Genomic DNA, 24,331 nt, shown 5'->3' with positions numbered 1-24,331 from the left:
TCACCTTTCCGGTCCATTCAGGGCTCGTACTGAAGTGCTCTCCAATATTTGAGGTAATTACAGCCCAGAGCTGGCAGGCCATCAGTCACCAGCACTCAGAGGAAACCCAGAGTGAGAGGGAGGAGGGGACAGAGACACTCCATAAAGACATCGCTATTGAGAAAGAGACCGTCCCTTTGCTGTTGGCAGCTACAAGAACTCATAAACATCACAATAAACAAGACAACAAGGGTGACTCTAGTTTCTCTAAACCAGAGAAGAGCCAGTGAACAGGCTTCTGTCTCCTTAAGTAATATCTGGATGTATTCTTATTTAATACTGTATTACATATGAATCGGTATTAATTATAGATAACACACAGCTATAGTGTTAACGATTCATTATCTCAGTATCTCTCTGAAACACCAAGAGCTGAGGAACAGACTCATCTGGAGTCAACTCCCCAATATCCATCAGTTCTTGGAAGGTTCCTGGGTTTCTAATCTGGGTTTCGTTGGTGCAGAGGGCTCCTGAGGTTCTCTGTGATATAAATAATTGTTACAGCACAGCAGAAAAGGGATAATAATGTTTCACGGTTACACAGCACATCTGAAGCAGTGTGCCAACACAACAAGGCAGGCTTAGGATGGAGAAGTGGGTGTGGATCTCTCAAGCATTTGGCTTTGAGTTCTGGGTGATGTTGTGCTCTGGAGTGATGGCCAAAAACCCTCGAGGCCTAAAATAAACTGAAAAGCAGGGAGGAGAATGGGAGGAGGTGGGCGTGAACATTTGCCACAAAAAAAAGTGTGTGACAAGTGCTGACATGGATCAGTATCAGTGCTGTCTCATAAAGTTGAGGAACAACTCAACTCAGTTTAAAGAAATGCTGGAAGATGTAAATCAAAATAAATTTAGTAGAGGATCGTCGCGTCAGAGGACGCCTTTAGTCTTACAGATTTCACACCAGAATATATACCAAAAATGTCATAATTTCTGGGCAGATAACCATGGCCTGGCACTGGGGAACCACTGATCTGCTTGCCCTAGCATAGACCCAGCCCCCTGGACCCAGAGGAACTTCTAAAAGATGGTGGGAACATCTGGCGAGATGAGAGTTCAGACTGGAGAAACGAGATGGCCTTTCTGTCAAGCGAGGGGATACCTGCATTGACTCGTAAAGAGTTGGGATATAAGGCAAGTCTGTTTGACTTTAGGAAAAAATGCATGCTGCAAATACACCGTAATCAAAAAATGGCAGAAATGCCACCTACCAAGCACCAGACAGAATCGTTCCGCTACAAATTTCCACTCTATCCATGAAATTCACGAACAGGAGTGGAGACGAGGCACAACCCTGCTCGAGTTCAACACCCACGCTGAACAAACCTGGCATGAACGCACCTCACACTCAGAGAGTGCAAGTGTGGAATGGCTCACATCAGTGGCCCAAGAACCCCATACTCCCAGAGCAACTCCCACAGAATATCTCAGGGAATACTCTAAGGTCACGTCTTCTCCAGAGCAACAACACACATGTCCCTTAGTTAACTGCGAGAAGGTAAAGGTCCACTTCTATGTAGTGATGTTTTTCATATTGAATGGTGCTTTCAACAGTGAAATGTATAAGTTCACATGTGAAAAGACCCTCAGTACCACTCTGGGACTGAACCTCAGAGCTTTAAAACAACCCTGCTGTGGGGTTTTGTTTTCCCGTGTGTTCTTGCCAGTTAATACTCCAAGCAGAACAGCTGAACGCATTTGGAGCAGAGCTGTGTACATCTCATATAACATGCCATCAATTCACCATTATCACTCACCAGGGACAGAGAGAGACAGAGAGAGAGAGAGAGAGAGAGAGAGAGAGAGAGAGAGAGAGGTAATCTGTCCTCACCAGTTACCACAGCCGAGAATGCTTTCTGGATCCTCACATCTGCTCCACTTCCTCCACATCTTCCTCTCTTTCCCTACATCCTCCACACCCTCTACTCTGCCCCTACATCCTCCACTTCCTCCTCTCTGCCCCTACATCCTCCACTTCCTCCTCTCTGCCCCTACATCTATATATCCTCCTTCACCTCACATTCAAAACACAAACACTAATACTGAGTGGCTCAGTATCCAAAGTAAGATTCCTAAAAGAGAGGAAAACATCATGGCTGGTCCAGATTGTGTTCACATTGCATCATATATGCAACTGCTGACTGTGGGGTTGAACCAGGCTGCGCTTTCTTGCTTTACTCAAGGCTAAATGAAGCATTAGCTGTCAGTCTAACCTCCTGCATGAGCCAGAGTCTTTAGGTAAGAGAGCCATGTCTCTGTTATTTTGACAACAGCAGGAATGGACTGAGGCATGGACACATCAGAGGTCAGCACTGCACCACTTTGAGCAGAGAGGGGACTTTGTGTCCAGGAAGACCCCACTCCCCTTTAGCTCCACAGAGAACGCCAACTCACAGCTCTAAAGACCTCTGGCCAGCTCTCAGATAGGCCTTAACAACCTTCAGGTCCTGACATGTTAGTACAGAGCCTGTTGCCATGATTCAGCCACTTGTCAACACCAGTTGAGTGACGAGTGCTTGCAGTCCCACAATTCCAGCCCCTGGCTTCAGAAATCTCCAATCTCAAATGGAGCTCCTCAAAAGGTGGCCTTGGCATTAAATAAGAGACACCTCACATACTTTAGAACCTGAATCACAGAAAACACCATCACAGAAAACAAGCAAGTTCATGGTGGTCTCTTGGGATTAAGTTCCACATGGTTGTGGTGTGTCTCTTAAAATCAAGGCTGCCCTTTTCCAGCAAGTTGGAGTTTCCCTGGTGAGAGGAGCCCCTTCACGTTCAGAGTTCTGAGTGGGAGCATCAGTTATAAGTGTAAACAGACCACAAACAGAGAACACAACTCTCCAATGGTCCATCCACAACTTCCCCAACGTCAGTTCTTCTCATAAACTGTGCAACCATCGCTGACACTGGCTTTCAGATGAGTCTAAGGTACTTTTGTGAAGCCCTAAAGTCTGTAGAACAGTGTGACTGTGTGATGGAGTGCTTGAACTCCATCCAATGCATTTGCAATGATCAAATGCCATGAAATCTTCACTGCAATGTTCCAAACTCTAGGATAAAGCCTTGATGCAAAGGATTAATCCAGTCGTTCCCTTCTGCTACATGAATGAGCACCTCGGTCTCCAGGCTGGAGGCAGGGTCTGTGAAAGGGAGACCTAGTTAATGCTGAGAACTGCTCATGACTAAATCAGAAAGAACTCAGGGGTAAATGTAAAAACACCAGGTCCTGCCCTTCGACAAGAGAGGCACTGTCACCCAGCGTTCAGCCCGGTCTCGCCAGCTTCGCAGCACTCACGAAGATGAGAAAAGCATTCACAGGATGCCACAGCAGATGTGATCGCAGGAACTACGGCACAGCGATGCAATCAGACAGGCCCTTAAGGGAGCGGGGGAGTGCTGAATTACGGTCCCAGAACAGTCGTTTCCCAACGAGGAATTGCACACTGACTCAGTGATTGGACAACAGCATCCCTTAAACGAGCCGATCCAGGAATAATCGCAGGGAAGTGAATAAGCTGCTTCCTCACAGACACGCGGACATCACCCACAGCAAAGCTATGTGTTTTACATCCCTCCAGCTGAGGAGAAACAGACCACGGGAAACATGCAGTAGAACTTTCAAGATCTTTAAGAGAAGCCACTGAACTGTACATTTCCACAGATACCTGAGGAGACATGGGGTGAGACGGAGAGAGATGGAGAGAGAGGGTGAGACATGGGAGAGAGGGGAAAAGAGAGATGGTGAGAGAAAGTAAGAGAGAGAGAGGGAGAGAGAGATGAGACATGGGGGAGAGAGAGAGAGAGAGCGGGGGGATTAAAAGAGAGGAGAGACAGAGGGAGAGAAAGACGTGAGAGTGTATAGACAAAGAAAGCTGAATGAGAATGAGAGAGAGTCAGAGAGAGAGGGATGTGAGAGAGAAAAGGGAAACTGTGATAGAGAGAAAAGCTGTTGTGGGGAGAGAGAGGGAGGGAGAGAGAGAGAGAGAGAATTTAAGCAAGTGAGCCAGATGAAAGAGAGATGAAAAGAGAGGCTGACAGAAAGAACGGAGATTGATAGAGAAAAAGAGAGGGATGTGAGAGAGAAAAGGGAAACTGTGATAGAGAGAAAATCTGTTGTGGGGAGAGAGAAAGGGGAAGAGAGAGAAGAGAGAGAGACAGACAGAGAACAAAGCCCTATCTTAAACAAGTGTAAATCCAGGTTCTGTGTCTGAATAATAAATGGGGCAGAGTGAAAAAGAAGAGCTGGGGGCTGATAATAATAATAATAACAATACTTTATTCTTATATAGCGCTTTTCTAAAACCCAATGATGCTTACAATCGAAAGTACATAGACAGATAGTAGAGACACTCAGCACAATATCGACAAAAGACAATGCAGGGTCAGTGTTAGAGTTTCAGCAGAAAATGAGCAGTGAGCATTAGACTGAGTTAAACAGAAGGGATACTATAAGCCAGAGGAAAGAAGTGAGTCTTAAGATTAGATTTAAATATGGGAAGAGAGGGAGATTGTGTGACCAGAGTTGGGAGGGAATTCCTGAAGCCGGGAGAAAGCCAATCATCAAGACCACAGCGTTTAGACGGAGCAGTAAGAAGCCCAGCAGTTGAAGACCCGAGAGAGCGAGGAGGTACATAGGAAGGAAGAGGTCAGACAGGTAGGAAGGTGTAAGATTGTTTATAAGTCAGTGAAAGTATCTGATATTTAACAGGAAGCCAGTGAAGATGCTGAAGGGCAGGTGTAATGTGCTCGTGAACACTAGTGTAGGGAAGAAGGCGAGCGGCAGAGCTTTGTACCACCTGAAGCTTACGGACAGAGGAGGAGCTAACGCCAGCCAATCAGGAGTTATGGTAATCCAGTCGACATGACAGGATTGAACATGAATCCATGTTATATTAAATTAGTGGGAGGGGGGTGAGGGCATGACGGAGTTAACTGGGTTGAACAGGTGTTTGCCGCAGCTCTCGAACCCCAGCAGTGAACGAGCGACCTCTGACCGGCCGCGGTCAAAGTGACACACCTCTGTTTACCCAGCGCAGTCTCAGGAGGCTACGTCCAGGCTCCGTTCTGCAGCCCAGATCCAGCAGAGTCCGTTCCCTAAGGTCCACCTCCTTTAAACCCAAGGCAGAGGAGAATCTGTCCTCGGTCAGAAAGTTAACACGGTTATTGACCAACAACACAGACATCTCTCTCCACAGGTTTGTTTCTCTGTTTTTTTACTGTAAAAACAGACCAGATGTCTTCCTCAGAACTGAGCCGACTGGACCTTCACCCGAGGGGATGAGTGGCTCCCACGGGAGGGGAGCACTATTCAGAGTTAAAAGAGTTAAAAAAAAAAATGGGTCCGGACTTTCTGTGAGAACAGTAAACATTATATTCTTCAACACACAGCGCAGCCTCCACCCAGCGCTTCATCTCTTCGTTTACACCAGTTCTCTTTGTTATAGAAGCGTCTACATGATGGAGGAGGTCAGGGGGCATGTCCTTACTGTCTCCATCCTTATGGTTGGTCACGGAGGTTTGTATGAGATTATGAATCTTTAATATTTAAGCATTACTCTCGTATTTAAAGGAACACTGTGATATTTTACCTTAAAACTACAGCTGCAAAATCATTGTGATGCTCCACTGAGCTGTGACAGAGACAATAGAACCTCTGTTATTGCTACACTGGGCTCAGGACCACAGAAACTGCACTATGTAACTTCTGGGGTAGGGTAGGAAACCACCAAACTGCCTTCTACCTCTTTCTCACTGATTTTAATACAGTGCTATAAAAGAGCTAAAAAAAACAACACATCTTACTTAGTTTCTTTAAATAACTTATCGTAATATTAACTTAGTTGTGCTGGTGTAGAGTGGATCAGACACAGCAGTGCTGCTGGAGTTTTTAAACCCCTCAGTGTCTGGACTGAGAACAGTCCACCGACCAAAAACATCCAGCCGACAGCGTCCTGTGTCACTGATGAAGGACTAGAGGACGAGCGACACACACTGTGCAGCGACAGATGAGCTACTGTCTCTGACTCTACATCTACAAGGTGGACCAACGAGGGAGGAGTGTCTCACAGAGTGGACAGAGAGTGGACACAGGGTTTAAAAACTCCAGCAGCACTGCTGTGTCTGATCCACTCTACACCAGCACAACACACACTAACACACCACCACCACCACGTCAGAACAGGAGGAAAGGGGGCTAACAGTAAGTATGCAGAGCTATGGGCTGTATGTCATCGTCTGGACTAAAGCTCTGTCACCTGAGCACAATGTAAAGGCCACGCCAACAGTGCTGTAATTCTCTGGCCTTCAAACTTGGCTAATCAGAGCTCGTCCAGGCTCCCATCCATCACCCGGCCGACCCGGGCCTGAATCGCTGCCTCAGAACCCGTCGTGCGCTCGGTTCTCCTGGCCAGCAACCTGCAACCTCTCACAGCACATTTGTCTCTCTCCACACTGACAGCCCAGAGCTTGTTAAAGCCAGAGTGAGCTCCGCTGCTCGGGGATCAATGTCTGTGCTCAATGTGGACCCATCAATGAGGACGCAGAATGGACACTGTCTTGTCGACAGGACGTTTTAATCGCCGCAGACTGATGGAGTCATTTACCGTGTCCTGCTGCTTGTCTCCAGCTGTCTTTACTCACTTGGAGTCATTCTGTGCTGATCTGTCCTCGGTGAAGTCTGGCTGAAATATCCAGAAGACGCTGGAGGTTACAGAACCCATAGAAATGCGTTGAAATGCGTCTCTCTCTGCTGTTGTCTCTCCGCAGCGTTCTCCTCACCAACCCGCCGCATTGATTTAGCTGTTTACCTGAGTGCGACACGGCTGACCTCTCTTAAAAGATGCTCTTCTGTGAGGCGCAGGGAAAAGTAAAGTTGGTGAGGCGTAAGATTGTGGCCAGTAAAGTGCTTTCAAGTAGTGCAGGCGTATATACACACACACACACACACACACACATATATATATATATAAATGCACACAGCCCATTTCCAAAATAAATGCAGCTGGATTTGGGGAGTGCTGACCAATTACTGTGCTCCCGTCTGGTACGTGGAGATTTCTGACCAGTGACAGGTTTATTTGTACAGCGCTTTTAACAACCTGCTGTGTGACAAAGTAGTTTTATAGACATCAAGAATTAAAACATTCATTCATTCATTCATTATCTGTAACCCTTATCCAGTTCAGGTTCACGGTGGGTCCAGAGCTTACCCAGAATCAATGGACGCAAGGTGGGAATACACCCTGGAGGGGGCGCCAATCCTTCACAGGGCGACACACACACACACACACATTCACTCACACCTACAGACACTTTTGAATCTCCAATCCACCTACCAACGTGTGTTTTTAAAGCGTGGGAGGAAACCGGAGCACCGGGAGGAAACCCACGCAGACACAGGGAGAACACACCACACTCCTCACAGACAGTCACCCGGAGGAAACCCACACAGACACAGGGAGAACACACCACACTCCTCACAGACAGTCACCCGGAGGAAACCCACACAGACACAGGGAGAACACACCACACTCCTCACAGACAGTCACCCGGAGGAAACCCACGCAGACACAGGGAGAACACACCCATCAAATATCATATCATTACTATATAACTACTAATATTAGTAAATAAAAAACAATTAATAAAATGTACACGGACCGTTCTGGATTTCCAACTCTGCCTCCATCTGTAAATGGTCTAAACCCACACTCACACGGACCTTTGGACACAGTATTGTCCCCAAGAACAGAACAAACCCATCACAGTCTTCTGCAGCTTTTTCCTGATGGAGCTCAGAACCAACGCAGTGCCCTCTTCACTTTTTACACGGCTTCATTTTTAGGTTCTTTTTTGTTGATTCTTGTTTTTCAATAACACATTACAGAAAATACTTTAAAGCTTCGTTGTAAACTTAATATAAGGCCAGTTTCAGCCTCAGTTCCCAGTTGTTTCTGCCTCAGTTCTGTAACTCAGACTGGACTCAGATCTTCTCAGACAGACCCTGCAGATGGAGCAGATTCTCTGAGCTCAGCCTCGTGCTTGTGGCTGAACAGTGATGATTTTTAAACGCATTTGTTCCCAGCCAGCTCACCCATGTGGGGTCCATAAGGGCAGCCCAGCTGGGAACCAAATGCTGGCCCCTCATATAAATGCCCCTCCAGGGACAGCAATGCTGATGGGACCAGGACGGGATAAACACAGGGCCCATCTCTAAGCTGTACACAATACACCACTAACACACACTTACTGGGCTGCCAACATTTTGCAAACACAGGCAGTCCACCTGGGTCCCACTATTTACCCATGTACCAACCCCCCATCTTCAGCCCAGCTACCCAATGTTCTACTCAGGTGGGCCCGGCCCAGGTTTACTGGCTGATGCTGTAGTGCAGTGGTTCTCAAACTATTTAGACCAAGTATCAAACTAAAACCCCAGAGTACCATGTATGATTTTTACCACAGAAACGTGGCCCCTGGTTCTTCCTCTGTTCCAGGGGCATAAGGCAAAACCCTGCTTGAACTTTTGCATGATTTGGTTGCTTTTTATTTATTTGAAATTGCCTAAACCGAACATATTAGATACAATTATACATTTATGAGAACATATAAAATGTATGGGCAATAAGCGCTTTGAACGAAATAAAAACAAGAAGAGGTCAATGTAAAATCAGTTGTGTGCTTTAACAGGCTCCAGGTGAAAACCTGGCGCCGGAAGCAGGTCAATGCGGCTCTCGGCGCTTGTAGCAGTAGGTGAAGGTCGAGCGGCACTGTGTTAAACCTTGTTTTAGGGCTGTAATGATGAAGAACGGCCATGTTTTATATTGTCTTCACACGTACAGAATTCTCTCTTAGTTTCTCTCTGCTTTTGCCTCTGGATGTAGTCCCTCTGTCTACAACACAATTGAATTTTATTGAGGAATAATTATGAAAACTGTGAAACATTATGTAATTTACACATGAACACTTTAGATTTTCAGTTAGGAATAAATTCCTTAATTAAACAGTACATTTTTCGACGTCTCACCTCACGTCCCACAGTTTGAGAACCACTGCTGTAGTGTATTTATGTGAGTTGTTATTAATGTTTTCTGTCTCTCTGCATCTACAGCTATGACTATGTTTAATGAAATCAAACAAACGTACAGTACACAATCAAACGTAGATATTAGGGAAAAACTCTGTTAAATAAATGTCTGTTTGAAGTTGCACGTGTTTAAATTAAACCTACAGTGTTAATGCGCACAAATGTACCAGCCTTGTACTAATACAACACTGCAAACCCCATAGAGTCGCTTAGGAACAAAGAAACAAATAAAGGTATAAAGCAGGTGTGCCCAAGGCATCGACTGCACCATGGGTGTTGGTCAATGCTTCCTCATTTAAATAATGTGAATCAGCCTTTTCCCACATGATTATATGTAAATTGTTTAGTCAAAATGTGGGTCGAGGCACATTGATGAATACTTGGAATCCTGATCGAAGTGAATTAAATGCTTGAGAATTGGTCCAATAATAAGAAAATAATTAAACAAAAAAATACAATCTAATGCTTGGTCAAGAGCCCCCTGTGTCATGTTTCAGCACAGTGAGGACCCCGTGGTGCCATATTTGGACGAGAAAGGTACGCTGAAACACTTCCATTGTTCACACCAGGCATGCAGGGCACAACATGGGCATTGGTAGATCACACCTTATTTAAATAATGTGAATCAGCCTTTTACCACATGAAAATAATTAACAAATGAAAAGAACGGAAAAATGCCATTGTTGCATCGTCTCCCCACCCCATGGCAGAATGACCATTTCTGTCAACACTTGTTTGGACACTGGGAGACCTGCAGAAACAGGTTAAGACTGTGTTCAGTGAGGTCAGTTATAATGAGCTCCTGTGTTCAAGTGAATTGTATCAAATCTCAATTTTTATTTTCAAAATACTGTTAGAAAATGTTTGAAAATCTATCAGGAATTTTGTCGGCAAAATTATCACAGTATTTTAATATGTGCTTAAAAGGTCAGCACATATTAAGGTTTTTAAAAAGTTAGCAGCACAATATTCATTTAAATACATTTTACACCTAAATGACATGGACCTAAATGAACAATAAACTTTACTGTTTGGGTTTTTTTATTTGTGTAAAACTGCAAGCGTTACATTAAATAAACGTAAATTAAGACAATTGTATTAGGGTTTTGTTTCACAGGTGATCAATAATCATACATTTATAAACCTTAATTTTACTGCTATTGTGGAAACATTTGCTGCATAGACAATAGAATGTTAACCAATTTAAGGTGGTCCTTAATGTTAACGTTGGTGGTAGGTTACAGAGATCTGTTTAAGGCAGAAGTAAGTTCTTCACAGTTTAAGGTGGTGGAAAGCAAGCACTGGAATATGATTATTGTGCCATTTAATGTGGAACTGTTGGCGAGTTTGTAACTTGTTTATTGCATGATGTTTGTTTGTCATTAAAAATTAAACTAAATGACTAAATCCACATTTCTACAGCCACACGTGTTTACAAGAGAATCAGCATCAGTTACAGCCCATTAGCAACTCCTCAGTCTTCACTCACCTCAGAATGGGGAGGTGAGACTGGGCACCACACCCTGGCTCTGCCACTGCTCCTTTTTCCCCCCCGACACAAAACAAACCCACTACGTGCACTGGAGACTGCTCCTAACTTTGGTTGATGCTGTAACTTTCCAAGCGCAAACTATGCCGCAATAGCAGTAATTTACACTAAAACAATCATCCTAACGGTCAAGAAATTCACTGTGGTTTACCATGAGAACGGTAAAGGTTTGATGTCTAGTTCACAGTGAGGAACATCTGCTTCAGAAAGAGGGAAACTCTGTTAATCTGTAACAAATGTTGTGCTTGGTGATATTCAGTGTAGCGCTTCCTCTCACTTTTGTGAGACGATGATGATGAATAACGGCAGAGTGTACCCTTGATCTCGCCGGCGCATAATCAAGGACAAGGATCTCCGCAGCTAAACCCACCCAGGGGAGCGCTCTGACAGTTAAGGATATCCCTGGTGCTGCATGGTGATAAGCTGCCATCACTCAAAGACCACAAACCAGCGTCTTTTCAAATCATAAACGCCGTCTGAACGCAGCGCTGCGGGAGCTGATAAAGACAGAGACGACAGACGTCATGAATCACCACCTGTTTCCTCAGAGTTGGAGGCTCTGCCGTGGTTGAGATGGAGCAGACGGAAGGCTGCTATACTCTCACAACAGCTGTCTCTTGGGCGGTACATCTCACTCTCTCCGGGGTGATACTTCTCACTGTGTTTGGGGTGATAGCATTCCAGCGAAATGGGGTTTTTTTTTTGCTCTTTTTATGGAGTTCAGAGAATTTTCCTCACTATTTGCTGCTCTCCACTCTGCGTGTGTGCTGGAAAAGGTCTGGTGTTTGTACACAGCACTAGCTTGGTAAATAAGGAAGCAAATAAGGTTTGGGTCCAAAATGTCCACTGTCTCACGACGGCTGAACCACATCCGAGAAACAGCATCTGGAAGCATTTGGATGGTAGACTCTGAATGTTGAAGAGCATGAACCGAGATGAGGATGTTGCTCTATTCCTGCTCCATAGGGGGGTAACACTGACTTATTTTTGCTGTTACAGTTACATTACTTAAGGTGGAACTGACTCTAAATTCAGGAGAGCGCTAACTGCATGAAAGTAAACACAGAGTGAAAGTGCTACAAAACTAAACAGCTCGAGTTACACATGAGTTTCTGTGGGAATTCAAACAGTGAATAAACACTTACAGACAATTTACACTTCAGACACCAACAAGATACAGTCGCTTCTTACTCACACACACCGCTCCACCTTAAAAGATACAGTCGCTTCTTACTCACACACACCGCTCTACCTTAAAAGATACAGTCGCTTCTTACTCACACACACCGCTCCACCTTAAAAGATACAGTCGCTTCTTACTCACACAGTTCTTGCCTTGTGGTAAAATAACATTTGCTTTTCTTCATACTTTTCAGTCATGGGAAGTGCCTTTATCTGGAAGATTCTACTAAAATTATTTATTAATATCATTAAAAAATTAAAGCTTTGCTGTTTTGTGCTTGGCCCAGTTGCGAGTAGCTAATGCATCACATTTTGCTCTGGAGGAACTGATTAGGAAAAGAAGGAGAAAGAAGCCTGTCACATTTTACAGCTTCACCAAAAGATTGGCTGAATTTCAAATCTTTCCCTCCACCCTATGTAGTGCACAGTGTAAGTTATAATATAACACTTTCTGCACTCAAGAAGTGCGTTGTGTCAAATTATAATATCATTTTTATTCTTGTATAAGCGTCACATTTCCCAGCTGGACTAGTGCCCTGTCTATGTGCAGTAGTTTTAGTTTTATAATATGTTTAGTGCACTATGTAGGGATTATGGTGCTATTTGGGACAAAGCTGGGGCCTTGTTGTCCTCCATTGTTTTTTATTTTGCTGCTCTGCCTGTGCTTGAGCCAACAGCCCTGGACAAACGCCGGTCAACCTTATCATTATGACCATCTGCTTGTTTTCCAACTCACTGTCCATTCTCCCAGCTCCACTGACCACACAGGAGCACTGTTTTGTTCTACAGTTACAGACTTTAGTCAATTTGTTGCCCTGTATACTTTGTTACCCCCCTTTCCCCCTGTTCCTCAGCGCTCAGGACCCCCACAGAGCAGGTGTGATGTGGTGGTGGATCATTCTCAGCGCTGCAGTGACACTGACGTGGTGGTGGTGTGTAAGTGTGTGTTGTGCTGGTGTAGAGTGGATCAGACACAGCAGTGCTGCTGGAGTTTTTAAACCCTGTGTCCACTCTCTGTCAACTCTGTGAGACACTCCTCCCTCGTTGGTCCACCTTGTAGATGTAGAGTCAGAGACAGTAGCTCATCTGTCGCTGCACAGTGTGTGTCGCTCGTCCTCTAGTCCTTCATCAGTGACACAGGACGCTGTCGGCTGGATGTTTTTGGTCGGTGGACTGTTCTCAGTCCAGACACTGAGGGGTTTAAAAACTCCAGCAGCACTGCTGTGTCTGATCCACTCTACACCAGCACAACACACACTAACACACCACCACCACGTCAGTGTCACACCTGCTCTGTGGGGGGTGAAATCTGATTTGAGAGTTCACACTCATGTTGCATTCCTACAAATCAGATACGTATCCGATCTAGGAGCACATACGAAACGCAGATCTGGTTTGACATTTTCACACAGCTCTGAAAAGATCAGCTCTGCCCCCCATTAAGGGAAAAAAGTATGAGATTTGAGTCACTTCAGCCTGGTAATGTGAACGTAGCCAGAAACTCTGCAATCAGCCCAATGAGATTAAATTTGAGAAAGAAAATCGGTGTGGGAGTTAACCTGATTACAGAGCTGAATTCCTCTAACCTGATTACGAACACACTTCTCCCACCGCACGCTCCACTCCGCAGCCAGGGTACGCTCCGGCTCCAGGCGGCTGTTCCTGCGGCGGTTCTGTGCCACCAGCTAAAGTCCCACTATGACATTATGCAAATACCCCTCTTAATCCATGGTGGCTTACAGTAGCAGAAGAAGCCATAGTTGCTGTGATCAGTGGAGATGCAGATGCCCGCGGCGCCAGCCCCCAGCTGCAACATAACAACAAGCTTCAATTAATGATCTGAGCGTCCCGGGCCCGGGCTGGGGTCTTTTAACCCGAGCCCCATGGGACCACTCGGCCGAGCTGGCTGTCTCAGCTGTGGCCTGCAGTGGTCACTTTCAGAGATGTATAATTGATTCAGAGCCATGTTCAGTACAAGTCAGTTCGTCCAAACAGGGTCACAGACAAAGAGGACGGGACAGGACTGGAGGGGGACTGCAGAGACACAGGACAGTGGACAGAAGGAGTGTGAACAGGCTTTAGTTAAAAGCTATATATGACTTGAATTATAAAAAAAAATGGAGAAGAGAAGAGAAGAATGAAGAGAATAGAGAGTTTGTCAGGGTTAGAACTACATTATTGCCACACACACACACCACTATTGCACCATCCTCACCCACACACACTACACAGATCAGAGAGTGTTCAATCCGAACTGTCGAGCTCACCTGCCCTCACACAGCCCACAGGCACACGTTATTCCGAACTGGAAAATACAGAAGTGATCCCAGAATTCCAACACTACACTAAAAACTACACAACCCCACACACCACCGCACAAAACTACACTGCATCACACACCACCGCACCAAACTACACAACCCCACACACCACTGCATCAAACTACACAACCACACAAACCACTGCACCAAACTACACAACCCCACACACCACTGCACCAAACTACACAACCACACACACCACTGCACCAAACTACACAACCCCACACACCACTGCACCAAACTACACAACCCCATGCACGACCGCACCAAACTACACAACCACACACACCCCTGCACCAAACTACACTGCACCACACACCACCGCACCAAACTACACAACCACACACACCACTGCACCAAACTACACAACCCCACACACCACCGCACCAAACTACACAACCACACACACCACTGCACCAAACTACACTGGACCACACACCACCGCACCAAACCACACAACCCCACACACCACCGCACCAAACTACACAACCCCACACACCACAGCACCAAACTACACAACCACACACACCACTGCACCAAACTACACTGCACCACACACCACCGCACCAAACTACACAACCCCACACACCACCGCACCAAACTACATTGCACCACACACCACCACACCAAACTACACTGCAGCACACACCACACCAAACTACACTGCACCACACACCACCGCACCAAACTACACTGCACCACACACCACCACACCAAACTACACTGCACCACACACCACACCAAACTACACTGCACCACACACCACACCACACAACCCCACACACCACCGCACAAAACTAAACAACCCCACACACCATCGCACCACACTACGCAATCACACACACCATCAAAATACCTTTAGTATGGAAACACAGAATATGGTTTTTCACAATAAGAGTCCTTTACGAGCCCAGTCTTCACTGACGAGAGACAAAGTCGTTACTTTACCTGAGGTCAGTGTGTATGACAACAACAGTTGTCCCTCTTTGTCCTCTGATAAATTAATGGAGCAGGGGACAATGACGGAGTCGTTCATTAGTGGAGACCAGGATAAGGGCCTCATTGTTGTGAGCTCATTGACTCTTCCTGCGTCTGTTGTGTGACACTACTTTAGCGGCTAATTGGAAGCTTGTTAAGTCCTTTGTCTCTCAGCTTTAATCCAACTCGCGTGTGCCGTCTGCCACGCTGGGACACCACACGCAGCAGAGGGAACAAAGGGAGGTCCTCCTGCAATCTGTGGAGGACAGACGGAGACAAAGACAAATGTAGCTTTTCAAACACACCCCACACACAACACACTCTCTTTCTCTCATGTTTATCCCCCGTTTCCATGAGTGAAGATATGCCTCAAGGGTCAGTCTTTTGTCTCCTGTCCACATGTCCACTCCATTGAGACATGTCACCCTTGCAAAATTTAAAGAGGTCTTTGAACAGCTGGACACATCTGGAGGAGTAGGATTCTGAGCCACAAAACAAATCCAATCATCGTCATCATCATCGCTTGACGTATTTTTAATGGAGGAATCTGTAATATATATATTTACTGTACTCAAAGACAGCACAGAGTCAGCTCTGTGACTGACTTGCGCCCCCTCCAGGGTGTGTTCCCACATTGCACCTAGTGATTCCAGGTAGGCTCCGAACTCAGCGCGAACTTGAATAAGCTGGAAAAGCGGTTACAGACAATGAAAGAATAAATCATAAAATGACCAGAGTGTGTCATCAGACATAAAAAGCTGAAGCCCTGGTGTCTCTGAGCACAATGCTGCAGCCAGTATATTCTTCTTTATTCCAGAGCAGAACTCCCACTCCTGACCTCACCCACTACCCAATCATAGTACGGTTTCCACACCCCGGGTTGCCAGGTATGACACACAATAGCAGACACAAACACAGTGTGCAGCAGCTATGGAAAAGATCAAGTAAACAGAGTTAATGTTTGTTTACACGGCACTAAAAAGCCTAGGCTTCCTTCTAAAAATCTCTGTGATCAGAAACAGAGTAAACGAGAGGAAATAGTCGCCTATTTAAGGTGGAACGGAACATTTGAATAAGAAGCTGGCAAATAACACCAATATTACTCTCATAAACAGACCCATTTAAGGTGGAACTAGACTTTTGAAGAAGCAAACATCTGATTAAAATGACATCAGCTTCAGGTAGATACAGAAAAGACTAGTCTCCTTTGACATTTTTATGAATGTAAAATATCCTGTTATAAATATAAACATTTACTATTCTTCTTCTTCTTCTTATAATTATTATTATTATTTACTGTCCCCTTCTTTCTGACTCCTGTATGATTAACAGGAACTGACGTGTTTACACTTTAGCGCTGTTGAAGAAGGAGCTGAGCTGAGCGTTTACCTTTGCTCAGAAACTCCTAGTGTTTGGGTTAAATGTTAAAAGCCATTAGAGAGCTGCTAATGTTAAATCTAAGTCTCTTAAGACGGCCGTGTCCATCCACAGTAGCTCAGAGAAAGCGTGTTGTGTCCTGTCCGTCTCTGCTCTCGTTCTCCGGTCCTGCAGAGCTGCACAGTGACGATCTGCTGTTTGTGGAGGAAGACCTCCCCCATCATCCACGCTCAGGCTGTGGTTAAGTATTCAGCGCAGGGACCAGGCTGTGACTGCGCTCTGTAAAAACACAGGTGGGCAGTAGTTCCACTCCCTTGAGATCTTGTTTCTGATGCTGTTTAGTGCCCAACGGGAGGCTCCCTTTCAGGACCGGACCCCCACCATCATCACCAACAACACCCCCACTATTTCATCCTCTCCACACAATGTCAACATGTGCAGAGCTGATAGGAGAAGAGCTGAGTACTCGCTCTCATAAAGACACCACAGAGGATTCACACGAGGCAAACAAAATACTAAACAGCAGCAGACAAAACAGCTAGGGGTCCACCACCCTCAGCACTTTCACACAGGACACACAGGACAGGACAGGGTTACAGATCACTGTCGGAGGATAAATGACCTAATGTCTTACCTGCAAGACATTTACAGACGTCACCATCACAGACATCTCCTCTAACTCGTAGAGCACACGTGTCCATCTGTCTCCTAACTTGAACAACAATCAGTTAATTGATTACTTCAGCTCCACACAGCAATTCCCCCCACACAGGGGCGTCTGATTATATCAGCTTTAAAGGGTTTTGTGCAAGATATAACTGTAATTCAAACATTCTCCTGCCCTTTTGTCATTTTATTTTAACTGTTGTGTAGTATCCAAGGACCTGGAGGTTGTGGGTTCGAATACTGCTCCAGGTGACTGTCTGTGAGGAGTGTGGTGTGTTCTCTCTGTGTCTGCGTGGGTTTCCTCCGGGTGACTGTCTGTGAGGAGTGTGGTGTGTTCGCCCTGTGTCTGCGTGGGTTTCCTCCGGGTGACTGTCTGTGAGGAGTGTGGTGTGTTCTCTCTGTGTCTGCGTAGGTTTCCTCCGGGTGACTGTCTGTGAGGAGTGTGGTGTGTTCTCTCTGTGTCTGCGTGGGTTTCCTCCGGGTGACTGTCTGTGAGGAGTGTGGTGTGTTCGCCCTGTGTCTGCGTGGGTTTCCTCCGGGTGACTGTCTGTGAGGAGTGTGGTGTGTTCTCTCTGTGTCTGCGTAGGTTTCCTCCGGGTGACTGTCTGTGAGGAGTGTGGTGTGTTCTCTCTGTGTCTGCGTGGGTTTCCTCCGGGTGACTGTCTGTGAGGAGTGTGGTGTGTTCTCTCTGTGTCTGCGTGGGTTTCCTCCGGGTGACGGTCTGTGAGGAGTGTGGTGTGTTCTCTCTGTGTCTGCGTGGGTTTCCTCCGGGTGACTGTCTGTGAGGAGTGTGGTGTGTTCGCCCTGTGTCTGCGTGGGTTTCCTCCGGGTGACTGTCTGTGAGGTGTGTGGTGTGTTCTCCCTGTGTCTGTGTGGGTTTCCTCCGGGTGACTGTCTGTGAGGAGTGTGGTGTGTTCGCCCTGTGTCTGCGTGGGTTTCCTCCGGGTGACTGTCTGTGAGGAGTGTGGTGTGTTCTCTCTGTGTCTGCGTAGGTTTCCTCCGGGTGACTGTCTGTGAGGAGTGTGGTGTGTTCTCTCTGTGTCTGCGTGGGTTTCCTCCGGGTGACTGTCTGTGAGGAGTGTGGTGTGTTCGCCCTGTGTCTGCGTGGGTTTCCTCCGGGTGACTGTCTGTGAGGAGTGTGGTGTGTTCTCTCTGTGTCTGCGTAGGTTTCCTCCGGGTGACTGTCTGTGAGGAGTGTGGTGTGTTCTCTCTGTGTCTGCGTGGGTTTCCTCCGGGTGACTGTCTGTGAGGAGTGTGGTGTGTTCTCTCTGTGTCTGCGTGGGTTTCCTCCGGGTGACGGTCTGTGAGGAGTGTGGTGTGTTCTCTCTGTGTCTGCGTGGGTTTCCTCCGGGTGACTGTCTGTGAGGAGTGTGGTGTGTTCGCCCTGTGTCTGCGTGGGTTTCCTCCGGGTGACTGTCTGTGAGGTGTGTGGTGTGTTCTCCCTGTGTCTGTGTGGGTTTCCTCCGGGTGACTGTCTGTGAGGAGTGTGGTGTGTTCTCTCTGTGTTTGTGTGGGTTTCCTCCGGGTGACTGTCTGTGAGGAGTGTGGTGTGTTCTCTCTGTGTCTGCGTGGGTTTCCTCCGGGTGACTGTCTGTGAGGAGTGTGGTGTGTTCGCCCTGTGTCTGCGTGGGTTTCCTCCGGGTGACTGTCTGTGAGGTGTGTGGTGTGTTCTCCCTGTGTCTGTGTGAGTTTCCTCCGGGTGACTGTCTGTGAGGAGTGTGGTGTGTTCTCTCTGTGTCTGCGTAGGTTTCCTCCGGGTGACTGTCTGTGAGGAGTGTGGTGTGTTCTCTCTGTGTCTGCGTGGGTTTCCTCCAGGTGACTGTCTGTGAGGAGTGTGGTGTGTTCGCCCTGTGTCTGCGTGGGTTTCCTCCGGGTGACTGTCTGTGAGGTGTGTGGTGTGTTCTCCCTGTGTCTGTGTGGGTTTCCTCCGGGTGACTGTCTGTGAGGAGTGTGGTGTGTTCTCTCTGTGTTTGTGTGGGTTTCCTCCGGGTGACTGTCTGTGAGGAGTGTGGTGTGTTCTCTCTGTGTCTGCGTGGGTTTCCTCCGGGTGACTGTCTGTGAGGTGTGTGGTGTGTTCTCCCTGTGTCTGTGTGGGTTTCCTCCGGGTGACTGTCTGTGAGGAGTGTGGTGTGTTCTCTCTGTGTTTGTGTGGGTTTCCTCCGGGTGACTGTCTGTGAGGAGTGTGGTGTGTTCTCTCTGTGTCTGCGTGGGTTTCCTCCGGGTGACTGTCTGTGAGGTGTGTGGTGTGTTCTCCCTGTGTCTGCTTGGGTTTACTCAGAGTGACTGTCTGTGAGGAGTGTGGTGTGTTCTCCCTGTGTCTGCGTGGGTTTCCTCCGGGTGACTGTCTGTGAGGAGTGTGGTGTGTTCTCCCTGTGTCTGTGTGGGTTTCCTCCGGGTGACTGTCTGTGAGGAGTGTGGTGTATTCTCCCTGTGTCTGTGTGGGTTTCCTCTGGGTGACTGTCTGTGAGGAGTGTGGTGTGTTCTCCCTGTGTCTGCTTGGGTTTACTCCGGGTGACTGTCTGTGAGGAGTGTGGTGTGTTCTCCCTGTGTCTGTGTGGGTTTCCTCCGGGTGACTGTCTGTGAGGAGTGTGGTGTGTTCTCCCTGTGTCTGTGTGGGTTTCCTCCGGGTGACTGTCTGTGAGGAGTGTGGTGTATTCTCCCTGTGTCTGCTTGGGTTTACTCCGGGTGACTGTCTGTGAGGAGTGTGGTGTGTTCTCTCTGTGTCTGCGTGGGTTTCCTCCGGGTGACTGTCTGTGAGGAGTGTGGTGTGTTCTCTCTGTGTCTGTGTGGGTTTCCTCTGGGTGACTGTCTGTGAGGAGTGTGGTGTGTTCTCTCTGTGTCTGTGTGGGTTTCCTCCGGGTGACTGTCTGTGAGGAGTGTGGTGTGTTCTCCCTGTGTCTGTGTGGGTTTCTTCCGGGTGACTGTTTGTGAGGAGTGTGGTGTGTTCTCCCTGTGTCTGTGTGGGTTTCCTCCAGGTGACTGTCTGTGAGGAGTGTGGTGTGTTCTCCCCGTGTCTGCGTGGGTTTCCTCCGGGTGACTGTGAGGAGTGTGGTGTGTTCTCCCTGTCTCTGCGTGGGTTTCCTCCGGGTGACTGTCTGTGAGGAGTGTGGTGTGTTCTCTCTGTGTCTGCGTGGGTTTCCTCCGGGTGACTGTGAGGAGTGTGGTGTGTTCTCCCCGTGTCTGCATGGGTTTTTCTTTTCAGTAAATTACAAGAATATATTTATTTATTAATATTTACACTTATGTAGCTCCTTTCTAAACACCCAAGAACGATAAGATTAAAAATAAGACGCAGTCTGCAGTAAGTGGCAGGTGGCAGGTGGCTGTGTAGAGACGTGCAGAGGCAACCACTGAATAATCAATGACCGAGTAACATCTCCTGAAAATACAGTCCCTGATTAACAGAGAAACACTGTTCACAGACACAGCAGCTATTCATCTACCGTTCTGGTCACCAGCGACTGTTTGCTGCAACATGTTTGTTTATGCTTGACCAGGCCCGGCTTAATAAACCCAAACAGGTTCTTCTCCTAACACCACGATCAGAACCAGCTCAGGCTGATACTCTACACCACACAGCGCTGAGAAATCAAACATTTCCTCAAACCAGACGCTTTATTATTAATCAGAATAAACACTAATAAATTCACTAGATATATTTAGCCCACAGCGCTGATGCTGCTTTTACTAAACCACATCCTTTCAGACCCAGTGCTGAGTTTTTAAGGGAGTTTGAGGAGCAGGCAAACTGAATGCATCTCTGCATCTCACACTCTGAGCACCCGGAGGAAACAGCGCCACCAGGGGCAGTCCAGTGCCCCCACAACCACATCCCCTGCAGGACGGGTGAGGGGGGAGGGGTCCGAACTCTCTGCTCTGACGAGGTGCCACTCAGACGCCACTCAGCAGAGTGGGAACCAAAAGGAAGCCCAGGAGAATGTAACCAGCGCCTGTGAGAGTCACTCACCCGTCTCTCTGGAGATCTGGATGAAAGCCTCCACCCCGCTCTCGCCGTAGTTGCCCTCGGAGGCCAGCGTGGAGACGTAGTTCCAGCCCATGGCCGTGACGATGTCCAGCATGGCCTGGGCCTGGTATGAGTCCGGGGGAACCACGCGGGAAAAGAAGTCGTAACGGGAGTTATCACTCAGCTCCGGAGCTGTGGAGGCATAGCTGATCTGAGGGATCTGAGAGAGAGAGAGAGAGAGAGAGAGAGAGGAACAAAGAGAGAGAGAGAGAGAGGAACAGAGAGAGAGAGAGAGAGAGAGAGGAACAGAGAGAGAGAGAGAGAGATAGATGAAAGAGAGAAAAAAGGCAGAGAGAGAGAGAGAGAGAGATGAAAGAGAGAAAAAAGGCAGAGAGAGAGAGAGGGAGGCAAACAACATGAGAGAGAGAAAGATGGATAGAAAAGAAAACAGTGAGCGAGAGAGTGAGACAGAGAGAAATGAAAGAGACAGAAAAAAGACAGAGAGAGAGATAGAGAGATCATATGAGAGAGAGAGGGAGAGAACACAGAGCGGGCAAGAGAGAGAACATTAGAGAGAAGAGAAGAGAAGAGAAGAGAAGAGAAGAGAAGAGAAGAGAGAGAGAGAAAGCGAGAGATTAGACATGTGGTACATATGACCCCAAAAAAGCATTAAAAGGACAATCAGCTACTTCCTTCACTTACATTTCTTCACATGAAACAGGTGTTATACTGGCCCCTAGAGGCCTGGAGGTGTCATGTATTGAACTCTGTTGTGAATGTGGCCACCGCAATGTGGAGGACCCACTCTACACTCTCAGAAAAAAAGAACAATATGGTAGAGGTTCATTATTGTTCCTAAAGTTACAAACAGTGTAATGTCCCTTTAAAGGCACAGCAGTGTGACGTATGAAATCAGCACAGTTTTAAAATCTAGAATTATAGTGGAATAGAGTGCGATTATAGTCCCTAATTAAAGGTACAGTACGTGTCTTTTTAAAGGTACCACCACAGTGAGTTTTTCTGACCGTGTTTGGAGCTTAAACTGTGAACTGTTTCTCTTCGGGACGTCAGATCAGTTCAGTTCTTCATCGTCTGTGAGTTATAAATGATCACTCTCATTAACGTTCGTCAGATCACCCCTCAGACCCCAGGGGGTAAAGCCTGTAGACCCCAGGGGGTAAGTTCCTCAGCGGGCCTGTCACAATAGCCATATTTTTGTGGTCATCATTGTTCCAGAAATCACTAGGATGAATGATGTCATTGAAATTATGAAAAGATTACAGCATAATACTGCAATTACAACCTTTTAAAGAGCAACAGTAAAAGTTATTAAAAATATTCAGAATTCAAAAATAAAAAATGTGTAAATCTCCTAAATAAATAAAACATAAACAATGACTGTTTACGAACCATCGGCAGAATAAAGAGACCAGAGAAACCTGAGAACAGAGGAGCACTGGCTGAAATAGCACTCCCTGTAAAATCATCCTCAGTCACATAACGTGGACGTCTTCTGGTCCCCGCCCCTCGTGGACGAGTGGAAGCAGAGTGAAGGGACAATTTGGTCGTGTCAAAGATGGCGAAGGTGATTACAGCAGTAGAACAGGGCTGAGACCCGGAGACTGACACACACTGCGGGAGTCAGGGGGTGGACACACCTGCCACCTACACGTCCAGATAATGGAGTTGGGGGCGTCTGTCTGAGGGATCGATTGTGTCTAAGGGGAGGGGCATTAGTATTCTAATGGTGGACAGATCTGTTCCCCTCGGCTCACGTCCGGAGAGACTTCTATAATCCAGAGATCTCGGGGTCGGTTGTGGCTCTTTAGTTAACGGTGGGAGCCGGCTCCTGATTGGTGAAGATGTGTGGGGGTTTCTCTGAGTCTACACTGAGCCCGGGGTGGTGGGGCGGGGGAGTCACACAGCACAGTGAGCACACGAACAGGAGGGATGTGGCTCCCTGATTTGCACGACCTGCCCGATTTGATTGAATCTTTCCTCACTGTCCTTTACTGCAGAAGCAAAGTGTGTTTATTTACAACTGAAGATATCTGTAGATGTGGTGTTCTGTTTAAACAAAACATAATGAATAACGATGTGGAACACACACCCCGTTCAGCCAAAAAGGGCTGTAATTTTTTTTACAGTCATCCTCGAAGAAGAGATGAATAAAATATCAGAGCTATCAGCAGAGTGTACACAAGCATGATGTTCTGTGCATGTTCCGTCCAAACTGGGTACCAGCCCAGAAACGGGACAGAGGGTCTCCTGCAAAGCAAGAGGGAAAGAGCTGTGAGTGTGGTGTGTTCTCCCTATGTCTGCTTGGGTTTCCTCCGGGTGACTGTCTGTGAGGAGTGTGGTGTGTTCTCTCTGTGTCTGCATGGGTTTCCACCGGGAGACTGTCTGTGAGGAGTGTGGTGTGTTCTCCCTGTGTCTGCGTGTGTTTCCTCCGGGTGACTGTCTGTGAGGAGTGTGGTGTGTTCTCCCTGTGTCTGCGTGGGTTTCCTCCGGGTGACTGTCTGTGAGGACTGTGGTGTGTTCTCCCTGTGTCTGCATGGGTTTCCTCCGGGTGACTGTCTGTGAGGAGTGTGGTGTGTTCTCCCTGTGTCTGCGTGGGTTTTCATCCGGGTGACTGTCTGTGAGGAGTGTGGTGTGTTCTCTCTGTGTCTGCCTGGGTTTCCTCCGGGTGACTGTCTGTGAGGAGTGTGGTGTGTTCTCCCTGTGTCTGCGTGGGTTTTCATCCGGGTGACTGTCTGTGAGGAGTGTGGTGTGTTCCCTCTGTGTCTGCGTGGGTTTCCTCCGGGTGCTCCGGTTTCCTCCCACGCTCCAAAAACAGACATTGGTAGGTGGATTTGAGACTCAAAGTGTCTGTAGGTGTGAGTGTGTGAGCGAATGTGTGAGTGTGTGTCGCCCTGTGAAGGACTGGCGCCCCCTCCAGGGTGTGTTCCTGCCTGTGCCTTGCGCCCAGTGATTCTTGGACCTTTCTGTCTAATTGAGATGGGTCGTTGTTTTAGTTTTCTATACTGTATTTTTGTAGAATTTTGGGTATACAAATAAAGCCAAATAAAATTTGTAATAAATTAATTTAGGCAACTAAATATCCGAGGAGCCACTTGGGACCTGAAAGAGCCGGTTCTCTTTACTGAATTCCCATCAGCGCCGCACAG

At 47.2% G+C, this 24,331-nt stretch overlaps 1 protein-coding gene across 2 annotated transcripts in view; it reads right to left on the bottom strand.

Moving 5' to 3' along the window:
* The window catches only part of grm8a (glutamate receptor, metabotropic 8a), a 229,180-nt gene that overhangs the window by 124,788 nt on the left and 80,061 nt on the right, over positions 1-24,331 (bottom strand). For both annotated transcript variants that reach the window (XM_066668098.1, XM_066668097.1), the window contains exon 3: positions 21,168-21,384. In XM_066668098.1, coding sequence (XP_066524195.1) covers positions 21,168-21,384 — 217 coding nt within the window. The remainder of the gene's footprint in view (positions 1-21,167; positions 21,385-24,331) is intronic.

The sequence above is a fragment of the Hoplias malabaricus genome, chromosome 4 (assembly GCF_029633855.1).
Source record: "Hoplias malabaricus isolate fHopMal1 chromosome 4, fHopMal1.hap1, whole genome shotgun sequence".
In the NCBI taxonomy this organism is placed as follows: domain Eukaryota; kingdom Metazoa; phylum Chordata; class Actinopteri; order Characiformes; family Erythrinidae; genus Hoplias; species Hoplias malabaricus.
This window is presented reverse-complemented; position numbering and strand designations above follow the sequence as displayed.